The sequence below is a fragment of the Microtus ochrogaster genome, linkage group LG7_11 (assembly GCF_000317375.1).
Source record: "Microtus ochrogaster isolate Prairie Vole_2 linkage group LG7_11, MicOch1.0, whole genome shotgun sequence".
Taxonomy (NCBI): Eukaryota; Metazoa; Chordata; class Mammalia; order Rodentia; family Cricetidae; genus Microtus; species Microtus ochrogaster.
In genome coordinates, this window is record NC_022032.1 from 27,089,647 (window position 1) to 27,106,506 (window position 16,860).

Consider the following 16,860-nt stretch of genomic DNA (forward strand, 5'->3'; position numbering starts at 1 on the left):
TGTCCTGGAACTAGCTCTTGTAGACCAGGCTGGTCTCGAACTCACAGAGATCTGCCTGCCTCTGCCTCCCAAGTTCTGGGATTAAAGGCGTGCGCCACCACCGCCCGGCAAGTGATTCTATTTTAAAATGGCCCCTTTAGGCTGGAGTGCCATCATTACATTATTTTTCTCTTAATCAGTGCTTATGAAATTATAGTTTTCCCATTGTATAGAATCATGTCAAACAACAGCTTCCTGTTTCATTTTTGTTTTACTACTTAGTCGTGAAATTTTTGCATTGTTCTACCATCAACACTTCAAAAAGATATTTGTTACGTACAAACATGACATTTTCTCTGAGATTTGCTGTAAGAGATGTTCAAATTCCAGAATATTTAGTAGAAAATGAAAAAAATTAAGAAAGTGTATTTTAAATGATTAAGTGCATTCTCTTATGCATTTGTTATTATTTATTCATCCATTTCTATGTATTGAATACTTGTCATATTCTTGAATAGTGGGTAGTGTAATAGTTATCACAGTGCTTACAAGACAGAAGCAAGTATCAACTATGTATGTAAACTGTAACCTTTCAAAAATGATAACTCTAAAGCATGATCTAGTGAATACTAAAGAATACCTTTTCTGTAAGCCAGCGAAACTTTTCGTGGTGATAATATTCTACTTTAGGTATAATATATGAGCAATGCTGGAGCCCCATGGTTGCTAGAGAAAAGTATTTTAGGAAGAAATAATATTAACCTTATAAGAAATTAGAAGGTGATTATATAAAGGAATGTTTTCAGGGAGTGGTTTGCTGGAGATGTAGATTTCTACAAATTGTATTTTCCCAAAAAGGATGTTGAACTTTTCCTAAGAACACTGGGAAACAAGTAGCCAGCTGTAAACAGGCTCTGGTACTTTTATCAGTGGATTGTGGGAAACTCCATGAAAGTGCAGTATTAACGAATTTGAAAGACAAAATTGTGGTTTGAAAGTGCCTAAGGACTAAGATTAAATTAGGAAGACGATACTACCCAAGATTAAGCTCATTTCTTTTTTCTTTTATTTCTGGGCTTATTATTCTTTTACATTACTTTATATGTATGCATTTTCATTAATTATTTCTTTTATTGAAATAGATTTTTTTCCTACAATATATCCTGGTAAAGGTAATTTCTTAAGGGCAAAAGCTAATGTGCTTCCAGTTGTGGCCTTAGATTAAAAGTCTTCTAAGGCACAGAAGACTATTCTGTGAATATTCATCTCTTCCATTACTTTTGAAATAAAACTAGAATCGAAATTCATCTCAAAAGTGAGTTATTCAGTGTAAGCCTTCTGGGAACCTTTGGTATGTGATGCCTAATAAATAGTAAAGGAAGGTTTCCCCAAGTGGCAATATGGTAGTACATTATATGTGATCCGAAGCGTATTTCTATTTCTGAGCTATTTTTCATATTCAGTTTGAAAAGTCTAGAATTACTTTTTCTTTCTTTATCCCACCTACCCCTTTCCTGGTTAATGCTATTTTCTTTATTAGAAAATCTGTACTTTAATCAAGTCACATTAAACAGAACCTTCTAAGAGACAGTAAAAGTTCCCTGAAGAGTTCCGAAATGGGTTATCCAATACCAAGTGGTCAATCCTGAAACCATATGCATACAGTGCTATATTTACTGAGAAGGCTGTTATATATTTATGATAATAAACATACAATAATTAAATAGATACTGTAAATTTGAGAGACAGAGAATGCGTGAGAGAGAAGTAGAGAAAGTGAGGGAGAGAGCAAGGGGTGCATTGGAAGCGCTGGAGGGAAGAAAAGGAAGGGAGAAAATGATGTAAATATACATTAAGTTTGGCAGGACCAAGAACCTCCCCATTTCATTAAGCCTGAGCAAGGCATTCCACCACAGGGAATTGGTTTTGAAAAGCTCACTCATGCACCAGGGATAGATTGGTCCTACTGCCAGGAGCGTCTCAGTTCAAGCTTCATCACTGTCTCTCACATATAGAGGGTCTAGTTTGGATCCATGCAGGCTTCACAACTAGAGTTCATAAGTTTCCATGAGCTTGGTTCTGCTGTTTCTGTAGATTTTCCCATCATGATCTTGACCTCTGTTTGCTTATATATTCCCTCCTCCCGCTATTCGATTGGATACCAGGAGCTTGGTTGTGGTTTTCTGCATCTGGTTCTATTAGTTACTGGATAAAGGCTTTATGGTGATAGTTGGAGTATTCGCCAGTTTGATTACAGGGGAAAGTCAGTTAAGGCACTCTCTTCACTATTGCTAGGAGTCTTAGCTGGGCTCTTCCTTGTGGATTCTTGGCAATTCCCCTAGCACCAGGTTTCTCCGTAACCCCATAGTGGCTCTCTCTATCATTATCTCTCTTTCATTGCTCTCTCACTCTGCCTGTCTCCCCCCTTGACCATCTAGTTCTGTCATGTTGTCACCTCCCATCCCTTCCCTTTTACTGCATGCCCCCTCGCCCCAGGTTACCCAGGAGATCCCATTTAATTCCCCTTCCCCGGTAATCTATGTGTCCCTCTTAGGGTCTTCCTTGTTCCTAGCTTCTCTGCAGCTACATCAGTGCTTCTAACCTCTGAACTATCTCTCCAGTTCAGCAAATATTTTTAAATGTTTTCTATTTCTTTATTTTTAATTCTGTCCTCTTTTTATTTCTCTACATGTGTGGCTAAGAAGTTGGTATGAACTGAGGTGAGTTTTAAAGAACCCTGAAGACACCTGTAAAGCAGAAATGTAAAACAGTTCTAAAAACATTGGAGTATTAGACAAAGAATTGGCTGATAATGTGTGCTCTAAGAGTTTCTTCTTCATCTACTATCTCAGACCCTGAATGTGCTTGAGCAGCAGAAGTATTTTCCAACTGACAGGGGGAAAATAATTTTCTCTCTGTTTTCCTTAAGTAACACACTTGGAAATGTTTTAAAGATTATAAAAAACTGTAAAATATTAGGTAGTGTAAGGTAGTGTAGGTGCTACTGTTAATCATTTGTTTCACTGATTCTTTCTGTGTGGTGAGGTGAATAAAGCTAATAAGCAAGCATGGAGGCTCCATTCTGTTCTGTCTGTATGCCAGGATATGTCAGCTGGGATGGCTTGAAACAGAGACACTGCTATGATTTGGCTGCTCTGATGTCCAATCTTCTCTCTCAATCTTCCTTGAACAAGCAACTGTCCCCAAATTCTTGAATGCATATATCTATCTATCTATCTATCTATCTATCTATCTATCTATCTATCTATCTATCTATCTATCTATCTATCTATCTATCTATCTATATGTGTGTGTGTGTGTGTGTGTGTGTGTGTGTATTATGTTACATATAAATAATTTATATATTCAGAGAGAGGAGGTTAGAGGTTTTTAATCACAGTTACCTTTGGATTAAATTCATTTGACAAAAAGAATAGAAATAATTAATTATTAGAGCGAGGTAGACCATCATTTATGTAAATGCACTGGAGTGTTGTCTGATCATTTTTCTTTGGAATGGGTTACTCTTTTAATTGAGAGGGCTGTGTGCAGCATGCTGCTGACATGCTTTAAAAAACCTATGTGAAAGTTTTCTTATAACGCAAGAAGTATATGATATGAATCATGAAGGCATACATATTTCCATTAAGGGCAAGAGCTTATTCATCTCTGTGTGCGCTTCCCCATGTTTGTTTGTTCTGAGATGAACACAGGCAAGAGAGTCTTCGTTTATCCTCCAGTACAGCTTGACACTGACACTGTTCGTTTTCTCCCTGTGCCTTTTGTGGAGCATTGAGACTCTGGTTGTGTCCTGTCACTCAATAGGTTGAGCACGATTGCTAATTTCTTGTCAGACTGCACCATTGTGATTTGCATTCCAAATCAGAGTGCAGATTCCCATTACAACATGCTCCCCTGTGATCTAGAATCCCTTCGTTCTTTTTCTCGCCCCCTGTCCCCAATAATCACCCTGAGAATGTCTCCTTTCACGAGTTTCCCACCTGGAATCAGCAGCTTCTCTGGACTGAACCAATAATATTTTACAAAGTCATCAATAGATTATTTATTCTCTTTTTTACTCTGTAAAAAATCATATGCCAATAAATAAAATACTTAATAAAACAAAAGATTTAGATTTATTCGTTTAAAAGCCGTGTCTTTATTCCTTCTTGATTCTGAAATATGCGAGCTTAAAGGTCCTTTCTTAATAATAGCCTTTAACAGACCAGCCTTGAGATAGTCTAATTGCATCCCTCCTTGGCATCTTTAAATCAAATTAACTAGACACTTCGTGAGGAGGTAAAAGGAAAGGGCATTTTTGTAATGAATCTGACTGGGTGAGAAGAAACTGCTGCAGCAGAAAGACACGACGAGAATCTGGGCTTTCCCACTGTGGTAGCAAAGGGGGGAATTATGGGTTGGTGGTCCGCTTCATGTTAGGAGGACACCCCTCCATCTGTTCATAGTTCAGCGTGCTTCCAATTTAAAGCCGAGATTTCGACACAAACCTCAATTTCTTTCCCCCATTTTAAATGCAAAGCAAGGCTTATGAATCATAGTGTCTCTGCTCCTAGAATTAATACCACTCTCCACACCCCCTCCCCAAATTATCCGGCTGTTTGTTTGAGTACCTGCTTGCTGTGGCACACAATGGGCAGCTTTGAGAAGAAAAATTGATAATCTTCACGGAAGAGTAATTTGAATGAAATTACACTTGACAGCCAGTCTCCAAGCAAACAAGAGGCGCGAGGGAGCCTCAGCTAAGCTCTAAGGACTTGCCCAAGCCACTGCTGCTGGAGCTGCCCAGAGGGAAAAAGCACTCGCTTTCTCAACATCTAATTGAGCTTTTGACTAATTCCGTGCGCCAGATTCTCCCGAAGAAAGGTAGCCATGGAAGAGAATATGGAAGAAGGACAGACACAAAAAGGTACTGTGCTTTTAAAAGGGTTTATTTGTAATTAAGGGATCGCTTTGCGTTTTCCTTGTTTGCTTTAGACACTTGCCAGGAAGGCTAATGAATCTTTTCCTTTTGGAAGGCGTTTTTTTCCCCTTCCTTTTCCCTATGCTCTTGACTTGCTATAATGTCTGCTATGATCGCTGTTGTTTGAAAATCTTGTATAAGTATCTAAGTGCGTACTCAGGCATTAATGATAAAAGTGCGGTATGGTGAACTATTCCTTAGTCTAGTCTTTGTTAGACTTCGTTTATTTCATGTTTTCCTGTTTGTAAAGCTCAGTTCAGATATTACAGATTTGAGCCACAAGCAAAATTGGTGCACAAGTTGCAGTTAAAAATTCGATGATGTAACCATTATCAATACCTTTGCACAACCGACTGATAGAACAAAGAACAAGAGCATTTAGTATAATTTGGTTGGTACTCATTTAAATTATTTCATTTCATGGATATATTGTTATTTTAATAAATAAGGAGCAAAAGTTCATGGATTTGGAGGGTTATTTAGTGATATTAGTTTTTCCTTTCTGTATGGCTAACTATAATCGAATTATGGGTAATATATGTTAAATTTCAGATGCATTTTAAAGCTTTGTAGTCATATCTAGGTATATGGGACAAAAATTGTTTTTCTATTAAAATTGGTTAAATGCTGCCCATTTCAAATGATTCAAGAAGCTTCTGAATGTTTTTACACATCAAGTGGGGTTTCATGGGGAATTGGTTTTACCCCAGTAGAGGCAGCGTTTGCTCTCACGTCTGTGCACAGGATTATGTAATGCTAGAGAAAACACTCTTGTTTTCTTAAGAATAACAGAATAAAAATACATAATACATATAAAGAAAATAGTTAAGAGAATTACTGGAAAAGATACAGTTCCAAGCATGATTTTTGAAGGTATATAACTATTTTTTGTTGTAAAACTGTATTTTTAAATGATATCATTGGTAGGTTAGGGTGCAGTAAAGGCTTTTTCATATGTTGTAATGTTCTAGTATGCTGGTCCTCTTCTGTAAGTATATATACACACACACACACACACACACACACACACACACATAAACATACATGTACTCACACAAAGAAATACACATGCACGCACGTATACAAACACACAATTGAGTATAGATGCTATATCCACTTGCATTCACGACTAAGTATGTAAATGTTTGTTATATGCAATAAAGATAATGGAGATCTCCAAAATTTATGCTTTCCTTGTTAATGACACATTTAAAGAGAATAAAAAAATCAGCATGACTATAACATGAGCTTTTAAAAATAAAAGTATTTACATCTTTATCTTGTGGATAAATAATTTAAGGGTTCATTAGAGATTTTAAAGCATAAGGTTTTTTTCCTTCTTTAGCACTTTCTGTCCTATTCTATCCTAAACATTTCAATGGACTGCTTAATTTTACCAATAAATCTCTTATTCTTATGTATTTTTTACTTTACACGGTTATATTCTTCATAAACAAAAATAAAACAGGTCAATCATTTTAAGTAGATGAATGACACCCATTACACTAAATAAAACTGTAAGTTAAATTATGGACCATGGTAACAGGTTGAATGTTTTTCAGCAAGCAACGGTGGAGGCAGGCACAAGAAAAATGATGTAATGATGTTAGGATGGTTCCCGTTCTCAGGCAATACTGAAAATCGTTCATAGAGGGGAGGCAGTAGTGCACTGACAGGACAATCTGTCACAGTGGGTGTCTCAGCACAAACCTAGGCACAAGTAAACCAGCAACAGTGAAGGAAAACAATGCAATAAAAACATCTTCATGGCTGTCTATAAGTACATGAAGGTTCTAAGTAAAATATCTAAGGATTGACTTGTTGAATAATTAGGGAAAAGATCTCATTTTCTTCCTTCCTGAGCAGCCTGTTTCCCTCAGCTATACCCATGACACTTTTTAACAGGTTGGATGTTGACACGATACATTTACATAATCTCTCCAGGAATGGGGAAGGGGAATTGTAAATTTTGCATTGATCAATGTAAAAAAACAACTACGTGATAAGCAGATAAAATCATTGGAAATGTTTAAAAGTTCAGGTAGACAGAGGTAATGATCCCTCCACTCTAGAGGAAGGCAGCAATTTATGTTCCCTCTGGTCCTATTTTCTTAAATGGCGTAGGATTTTCAACACAAATTCTGATACCAGCGTTCTCTTCCAGTTGAAAGATGTTTTCCAGTCCTTCTTATAATTTAATGCCTTTTATTGTACTTAATGATATTCCTTCTTGGCCAGGCTATAAACCACAGATAAACCTGATTATATTAAATAGAGAAGCAATACAGCAAATGAACGCTTGAATTAAATCGCAGAGTGTGGTAACAGGTTAAATGTGTCTGAGCGAGCCTTAGCAGCTGCAGATAGCAAGAAAAGTGATGTCATTATTTGTGATCCTATTTTCCTCCAGCAACTTTGAAAACTGTTCTCCTGCAGGGGAAGCAGCAACAACTATATTTTTGATATAAATAAAAATGATTTGCTTTAGTATTTGCTTATAACACCTTTTACATTCCACTAGATTGTGAAATTGAATCCAATAGTTTAATTGATTATAGCAGAAACGCATGTGTAGTTGATGCTTAAGGAATTACAAGGATTCTCTATAAGAAATACGTTTTTCTTTATATTTATACATTCTTTCCTACGTCTGGAAAAGCCAATCAAAAATGAACAATGATGATTTTTATGCTGATGACTATTCAGGTCATCAGGCTGAATAATGTAAGAGTACGGATGGCTTTGGCAGACATTCTGTTCCACGAGTCCATGCTTGGTTACAGTTCTAACAAGGAATTCATTAATCTGTTGCTCCTTCCTTTTCTTAGCCTTCACTGATAGCACCTCGTCGCTCTGAGGGATTCTAATGTTTTTAAAATGTCATTTTTGTAAAACATGCTCTCTAAGTGAAATCCAGTTCTTTAAACATGTGTTCAACCAGAGAAGCAGTATTCTAGAACTACATGGGGAAGCATAGCAGTAGACTATTTTGTACTTTGCCTTTGGGTATGGCTATAATAAACTAACATAATTGCTATCAAAGCCAAAATGGTAGCCTTGTCATGGCATCAAACACTTCTGGTTTTACAAAGATATTGAATAAAGGTTGAGAATGTTTTTATGACTATTTTAAAGACATAATCATATCCTCCTTATGTATAACTAAGTTTGTATAATTTCTGTTATTTATGATCAACTATAGTCTGGTGTATAAGTATGCATGCTAATTAACTACTGCAGTCCCAAACTGTTGAATGGGAAATTTCAGAAATAAACAATATAAGCTTTCATTTTTCTGTTGTTCTGGGAGTATCAGGAAATTATCTTAATCCCTCCTGCCTAGAGTATGAATCTCCCTTTGTTTAGCATATACACGCTGTATGTATCACAAACCTATGAGTCATCCTCTGGATTTGCAGACTAGCTATTGAATATTGGATATTGGTTATCACAGTATTAGTGTGCTTGTATCCAAGCAACCCTTGCTTTGCTTAATAATCTCAAAAATCAAAAGGAATAATGCAGGCAATCCATACAAGCCAAAAAAATCTGTTAAGGGCATCTTTATAGTGAAAGGTGAAGACTTAACATCTTTCAGTGTTGCTAAGATTGATGATAATGTAGAGTCATCCACATACAAAATCTGTGGTAGTTTTGCTGTCAACTCTCACACAAAAAGTCTTAGTTTCAGTGCTTGCTAAGTTCTTAGCCTTTTATTCCGCTCCATCTCATTAAACAGACATTGTATCATTTCACATTGTTATATGGAGAAGAATTGAGTATAGTCCACTAAGCTATTCTGAGAGACTCACACAAAGAGAAACACTGAATTCCCACAAATTTTAATGCAAGATATAAATTGTAAATTATATTAATAGTTTTCTGAGTTTTTATTATTGTTATCCTCTTAATGTTCCTTGTCTATTTGTTACTTTTTTTTTCTAAATATAAGGTTCACTACTGTCCGTGATGTCATATTCTGCTGGAGACATTAGAATATATACACTTTGGATAAGAGGGGCTACTAGGTTGGGGAGATGGTCAGAGCACGTACTGTGCCAGGAGTCCTTTGCATCCACATAAAAGCAAAGCATGGCATTCACGCCTTTAACCAAAGTATTATGAGGCAGAGGCAGGCAGATCCAGATCTCCCTTGCAACACTGAACTTCAAGTTCAGGGACACTCTGTCTAAAAGGAATGTGGCAGAGAGTGATAGAGCAAGCTACCTGACACCACTTCTGCCCTTCACAGACATGTGCATTCCCCATGTATATGCAAACATGTGCACACCACACACACACACACACACACATCAGGAGCACCATACAGAAACACACACACACAGACATAATTAAAAGGGAATACTGAACATATTTTTTTAATTTGTAAACATCCATTTATGTTTGAGTCATTTTGTCAATTCCTAATAGGAAAATGCACAAGAAGTTAAAGCATTTCTAATAATCACTGAACTAGTGGGTACACATTTAGATACATAGATAACTGGATAACTCTTAGCTCGTAAACAATTTCTGTCATGACACTACTGAATTAGGAGGACTTTACAGAGGAAGTCTGATGAGACAGTGGGTAGAGGAAGTGATGCACACAGAAGGCAGCAGTCACAATATTGTTCTCCATGTTTTCCTATTGTAAAGTATCTGTGGCTCATGAATCTGTGTCTCCAACTTTCAAGACGAGCCAATCAACCACAGACTCCCTATTCAACTCTGATGCCTGCTCTGCCTTCTCAACAGCAACAATCTTGGGTAACCTCCAAATACTGTATCTCTAATATACATAAAAGGTCAAATTAAATATAAATGAAGTACAGTTTCCCCACTTCAGTTGCATCATACACCCATTCTTTTGATTTTGTGTTTATTGGTTTTATTGATTTTTCAATAAATTTATTTTATTCATATTTCTCTCCTCCTCCCTTTCCCTCCCCTCCCCTTCAACACTCTCCCATAGTCTCCATGTTCCCAATTTACTCAAGAGATCTTGTCTTTTTCTACTTCCCATGTAGATTAGATCCTTGTATGTTTCTCTTAGAGTCATTGTTGTCTAGGTTTTCTGCGATTGTGATTTGTAGGCTGATTTTCTTTGCTTTATGTTTCAAAACCATTTATGAGTGAGTACATATGATAATTGTCTTTCTGGGCCTGAGTTACCTCTCTCTATTCATTTGCCTGCAAATTTCAAGATGTCATTACTTTTTTTCTGCTGTTTAGTACTCCACTTTGTAAATGTACCACATTTTCCTTATCCTTATCTTCAGCTGAGGGGCATTTAGGTTGTTTCCAGGTCCTGGCTATGACAAACAATGCTTCTGTGAACATAGTTGAACACATGTCCTTGTGGTATGATTGAGCATCCTTTGGATATATACCCAAACGTCATATGGCTGGGTCTTCAGGAAGGTTTTTTTTTTTTTTTTAATTTTCTGAGAAATCGCTAATAAAAAAATGGAGTACAGACCTAAGCAGGGAATTCTCAACAGAGGAATCTAAAATGGCTGACAGACACTTAAGGAAATGCTCAATATCCTTAGTTATCAGAGAAATGCAAATCAAAACAACTCTGAAATTCTATCTTAAAACTTTTGGAATGGCCAAGATCAAAAACACTGATGACAACTTATACTGCAGAGGTTGAGGGATAAAGGGAACACTTCTGCATTGCTGGTGGAATGCGAGTTGGTCCAGCCCCTTTGGATGTCCGTGTGGTGATTTCTCATAGACCATTCTTACTTCTCTCAACCCAACATTACCAACTAATGTGTCATGTCAGCATACTCTTAACATCTATAAGTCAGCAACACATACATGGAAGAACAGTGTCCAAGTTCTTTTGATTCATTTTCAGCACTAGTATTTCTTAACCTCATAATTAAGAATAATATAACTATTTTGTTTTTAATTTTCATTATCACCCTTGATACAGTTCTCCTTTAGCTGCCTGTCTTGCTATCCAAGACAAAGACCATGCAGTTGCTCTTGCCAAACTCATGCTTGGTTAAGTCATTACCTTGTTCAGGTGTTAAGTGTTACGTTTTCTTGGTGAGAAGTTAGTAAACAACTGTTCCCCTCAGATAGAACCACAAAGACAAACCAGAGAACGTATAGGGTTAACTTGAGGAATGTAAGAGAAAGGTTACTTACCAAAGTGTATATGACACCAATGTAGCCACAACATTAAAAATATACACTTGCATTTGATATGCAATGTCATAATTATGTTCTGCATTATACATGCAGATATACCTGAAATTAAAAGTTAGTCTGTATAGAAAAGTTATATATATATCATATATAGGCTGACTGAAAGTCTTTGAAATATTTGTTAAAAGGGTTATTTTTTTAATTGAAAGGTGGTTTTTCAAAATTCCTGATGGGAAGATTTATGAAAAGGGAAGGCAAACTTGGCTTTATCATACTAGAGAATGTTAGCAGGCATAATTGCCTAGTGAGTTCAGAAACACACATTAGCCTAAGGACTTAACATAAATTAACTCATTGACTCTTCACAGTAACCTTAATTGGTACTTATATTAAGGAAACTAAAAATCAAATAGGTTAATTAACTAAACCCAACTCACACAGTAGACAGTAGTACCAAAGTGGGGTTCAATACCATCACAGCTGAGACCAGAAGTTGAGCTTTTAAATATACCCTGCTTCATATTAAGTGTTAATAATAATTGTCTATTTGCTGCATGCTCCTCATAGTGACTACTACTTCACATAAGGGTCAATAATTGCCTATCTTTCTCATTTCTTCTATAGTGATTGCTTCAACTATACACTTGTAGCAGATGCATTGGCCATGTTCTGGAATTTATAACTACATTTCTGATTCTTCATTTTTGCTTCACAAGGCAAAAGAAATTGATATGAACCACCAACCTACCACATGAAAGCCATAACCGTTGTCTGAAAAGATAAGCTGGGTCAATTTACTCTCATTTTGCGACCCAGAAAACAATGGTTTGGTTCATTTCTTGATTTCTTCACATATTTTCATAACTATTGTTCATCCTCAGCAAAACCAAGCCAGTCTCTATTTGATATCATAAAATCAGTTCAAATTGAAACAAAGACCTACATTAATCAAGGGGTTTTCTGTATAAAGTCTGTAAAGAATATATTTAGTTTCATTTTTGTGAGTGATAGTTAACTAAATGTATTCCTTGTAAATGTTTAAATTGAATCTTCTTTTTAGCACATACTTAATACTTTGAATTATTTCCCTCCTTCGCCTTTTATCTTCATAAACTGAATAGTATATTCACAGCCACACAAAAATAACAGTGCTTACAAATAAACATAGATGGTATAAAACTTTTTTAATTATCGAAAATAATTAGAATATATTATAGAACAGTCAAATATGACTTTTATATTACTGAATTTAGAATTGTTAATATGTTGAATTATTTACTCCATTAAATGTAAACTAACAAACCAGCCGAAAAAAAAATTGAGTTATTAATAAGATGTTGGATTTAGTTATCACCCCTTTTCTTTTTCAATGTTGACCACTCATAGACTTATTTAAAATGGAACTGGTTTTGTTTCCCTAATGGGTAACCTTCATATGGACAAATACTGTCACAAATCATCTTTTCACCTGTTATCTCAGTGTTTGGCTAACAAACCTCAAAAGTCCATCAAAATGCATGTCTTATGAAACATATAAAAAGTCTGTCCTGCAATTTGATGCCCCTGTTTTTACTAGTATAATGGGCCCAGCCAGGAATGTCCTTTGTCTAAAAAAGTATTTTTACCCTTTCCGTCTATCAAATGTTACTCTAAGATAATGCTTAGTTGAAGAAATTAGAAGTACTATTGGTTTAATCGTAACTCCCAGAGCATGTTCATTCTTATAGTTATGCTGCCTGTTTGCATTTAGATATAATACTTTTTAAAATTTTGTGCTCTAAAATTTTGCTGCTTGAATTAATAGCTAAGCTTTTTCTACCTGTGTTACCTCTAATGTCTCAGTTCTAAGATACTTATTGACAGGTTTCCAATCTCTTGTTAGGAGGGTAGGTGCAGAATTGTTATAAATGTATATCCAGTTCAGCAAAATGAGTGTCTACTCACTTGCTCAAGTGAAAGGTGGAAACATTACTGCATTAACTGCTTAGAGTTGGACTTAAGCTGAAGTATTTAAGCAGTTATGATAAGACAGCGTGAAAGACTGAAGTAATTAAAGTGGTGTGTCTTAGAAATTAATTATTCCTCCATTGTCCAGAAGACAATAGCCCATAGTGGATTCCTAACACAGAGAACATATCTAGGATGTCAGTTCTGGCTACCCTTTCTCCATATCTCTCATTCCTAGCCACTCCCTGCCTAAACACATGCTTCCCAGTTTTCTAAATGATGAATGTTTTCATGCATAGAAAGCAGAAAGCCCAAATTATTTTCAAAACTCACTTTGGCTAGCATCCTTGCTAACAGGTGCCACAAGTATAGATTCCTGACATTACAAAATAGATTCTTGCTTTCCCACTTGTTCTCAAGTTGAGCAGCGAATTTCATCTTGTATAATCTTATCTGAACCAAATATCCTTTTTTGCTTGTTAACCAAGAGAGACAGATGATAGCTGGCTAATTTTTCTCTAATTGTGAATAGAAAGTTAAACTTTGATCTTAGCATAAAACCAGTCTGCTATGGGAGACCATTTATGGAATTCACTGAGGTGTAACTTATGATATTACAAATCTGAGAACCCAAAACAAAGGGAGGGGGACTGTTGGCTTTATTGTCAAATATTACTTTAGAAATAATAAATTTCAACATATTAAAGCATTGGATGCTGTTGTAACCAGATTACTTTCCAAACTACAGGTAAGATATGATTAATCTTTAGAATGTTTAACTGACCAAAATAGAGGGCCACGATGGGTTCTCTGCAAGAGAAGGATGGCACATACATAAATAAGTACCACTCATCTTGTCTTCTGTTTTGGATTATTCACTCTTTTTCACTTTCAGAATTCAACATTTTCAGAGTTAGTTTTGTAATTTTGTTTTCATTGTGTGTTATTTTACTGCATTAAATTTAATCATGAACAACTGGAACTGTGGAAGTTTCTGCACATCAAGGTTTTCTAATCAAATTCATTTTCCACTTCTTTGTTCCTCTCTTCATAATGCTCTTTTCCTCAAGCAAGTACTGAAAAAAAAACACATCAATTTTTGGAGTTGTCCTAACAGCTGTTTTCTAAATGTTTAACATTTAATACAGAGACTGTCTTCTTATTCATACTCTTATATATAAGTGTTATTTTTTTCTGCTGTTTTGAAGTACAAATTACTTAAAGGTAAGAATTCTATTTCTTTTTGCGTCTAACTGACAAAGCATGTCCCTTCATATCTGGTGATGAAAATATGATAATAGATGACAGAGAAGAGAAAGAACATGGAGTAAAGAAGAGAAGTGATGAAGATAATGTCAAACAATCAAGGAGCTAGAGCACATCTCTTCCCAGACACAGTTCTTACAAAATAGCTAAAGACTTAGGAGAATTCTGCTTCGACTCCATTTTATGCAATTAGATTTGAACTAAAATAATCTCCCATTCTTCAACCTGATAATATTCAGCAGCTTGATAGCAGCTTTCAGCAGACTGAATAATTTTTTCCTTTTTTGTTATTAAAGAAGCCACATATTTTTAGCATCCCAAGTCTAGCAATTAAGTAAAACACATTGAATTGTCAAGTTCTTCAGATAGCTACAAAAATTTAGAACGAAAGGTAGATTTTAAAACATTTTTTATAATGTTGATTAAGGAACAATAGAACAATAATTTAACATTTTGCTGTTCATGGGCTTTCTTTGTTCATTACTCTGTTGATGAAAGGAATCAAAATTGTAGAAATACCATATTAAATTATCTAGGACAGCTTTAAGATAAGAGTTTCATGGAATATTTCTAATGAATCAATTTCTGGGGGAATAAGCTCCAAAAATAGCATGTCAACAACATAATTTTTCTTCTTTCATGCTTGATCTAAATTTCATGTTTCATTATTTCAATTTCTAGAATTAACTGCTGTTTTAAATCAAATAAAAGGTCTTATGAAATCATAACAATTAGTTTCATGTCAATTATGAGTTAAGATAATTTATTTAGTACATTTTAATGTTTATCTTTTTTCCCTCTCATTTTTGGTAACTAATATTTTGTTTCAGTAATTACAAAAGTACACATTTAGAACCAGTCAAATCACTACTGTGTAAAGTTGAAAATAAAATCTTGAAAAGTCAAAATAACTTTATAATTTAGATGTCAGTTATATGTTAAAGTAAAAAATAGATACTCTATGGAAAATGTTTATTAATATAAAAACTATTTTTAATAGACATTTGCTAAAACAGCAGATAAGAACTTAATCATAAACGAAGTGCCAAACACTTATTACTGATAATTCTGTCTACCACAAAGGGATAATAGGAGTTATTAATTTGTGTCTATGTATCTCTTTCATAAAAATACTTAATAGTATCTACATCGAAACTATGGCTTATTTTATTTGATTATTTAAAATATTTTTTCATGGAAAGTTGTATAAATGTTTATGTCCTATTTAAATTTTATATCACCAATATAATATTTGGTCTTAACTTTGGTACTCCATTTTCTTTCAAATTCTGCAGTTATGAAAACACCAGTACAACATGGGCTTACTGAGTTATTTTTACACAACTAATTCTCTAAATATGTATTGAGCAAAGTAGGGGGAGAACTTTTAATGTACAATGTTATAGAATTTATATGTTCACTTATCTCCTTAGATTGAAAAACTCATAACCATTGCTCACTCTCTATCTCTGTCAGATGCTATTGCACCCAACTCACATTGGCTCAGAATTAAAAACTGAATAAATTTTTAGCCCAAAGTCAAATTGTATACATTTTTGTAGAGTGTTGGTGATTGTAAGGGTCCAGTAGGGCATACCGACTGAAGCTTCCTAGAGTAACTGACCAAGAGTTTGATGAGAACTGCCATGAAGTTCAGGTGCAGCAGAAGAACACTGAAGTATGCTTCAGGGAGAATATTGTTATTCATCCACAAAATGAACAGTGAAAATATAAAGAGGATATTATTCTTCTATATTTTAATCAATGTATATCAGAGCATTGGAATCTTTGAGTTGTTTATTATAACTTCCCTATGGCAAACATTTGCAATTGCCTTCTTTTTTGGTTTTCATGTGAAATGAAACTTAGGACATGCTAGACAAAAATCTGAATATTTCTTTCTGTTCTGGGATGAAAATGCATTTTGTATATCCTCTGGGAAAATTGTTTGCATGAGCAAACTCTCTGCACTGCAAAGAGGAGGTAAAAATGTCTGTGTATGTGTTCTTCAGAGATATTAGCCTATACATTTTTTTATTGGGTCTTTGTCTTAGTTTAGTATCAGGAAGATAGTGGCTTCAAGGAAAGAGTTGGGAAGGGTTCCTTCATTTTTGATTTTATGTAATTATTTCAGGAATTTTACAGTTAGTTTTTCTTTGAAAACTTGGTAGAATTCGACATTGAATCTATCTGATCTCAGAGTTTTTAGTTAGTATGTTTTAAATTACGTTTCTATCTCAATATATGAGTTTATTTAAATTATTTATTTTATCTTGATTTAGTATTTTTGTATCAAATATAGCTAAAAATTTCTTCATTTCTTTTAACTTTCCAATTTCATGGAATATAAATTTTTTAAAAGAATATCCTAATAGTCTCTAAATTTCTTTGGTGTCTGTTGTAATGTCTCATTTTTTTTTTTTGGGTTTTTTCGAGACAGGGTTTCTCTGTGGTTTTGGAACCTGTCCTGGAACTAGCTCTTGTAGACCAGGCTGGTCTCGAACTCACAGAGATCCGCCTGC

The 16,860-nt window shown here is 34.9% G+C and overlaps 1 protein-coding gene across 2 annotated transcripts in view; it reads left to right on the forward strand.

Annotated features, from left to right (window-relative positions):
• Positions 1 to 16,860, forward strand: part of Gpm6a (glycoprotein M6A) — a 234,602-nt gene that overhangs the window by 127,809 nt on the left and 89,933 nt on the right. Inside the window, exon 1 of one of the 2 annotated variants that reach the window (XM_005362611.3) lies at positions 4,312 to 4,906. The exons of the other annotated variant lie outside the window; for it this stretch is intronic. Within the exon in view, the coding sequence (XP_005362668.1) occupies positions 4,870 to 4,906 (37 nt within the window). The 5' untranslated portion in view covers positions 4,312 to 4,869. Of the gene's footprint in view, positions 1 to 4,311; positions 4,907 to 16,860 lie in introns of those variants that run through there. 2 annotated transcript variants of the gene reach the window in all.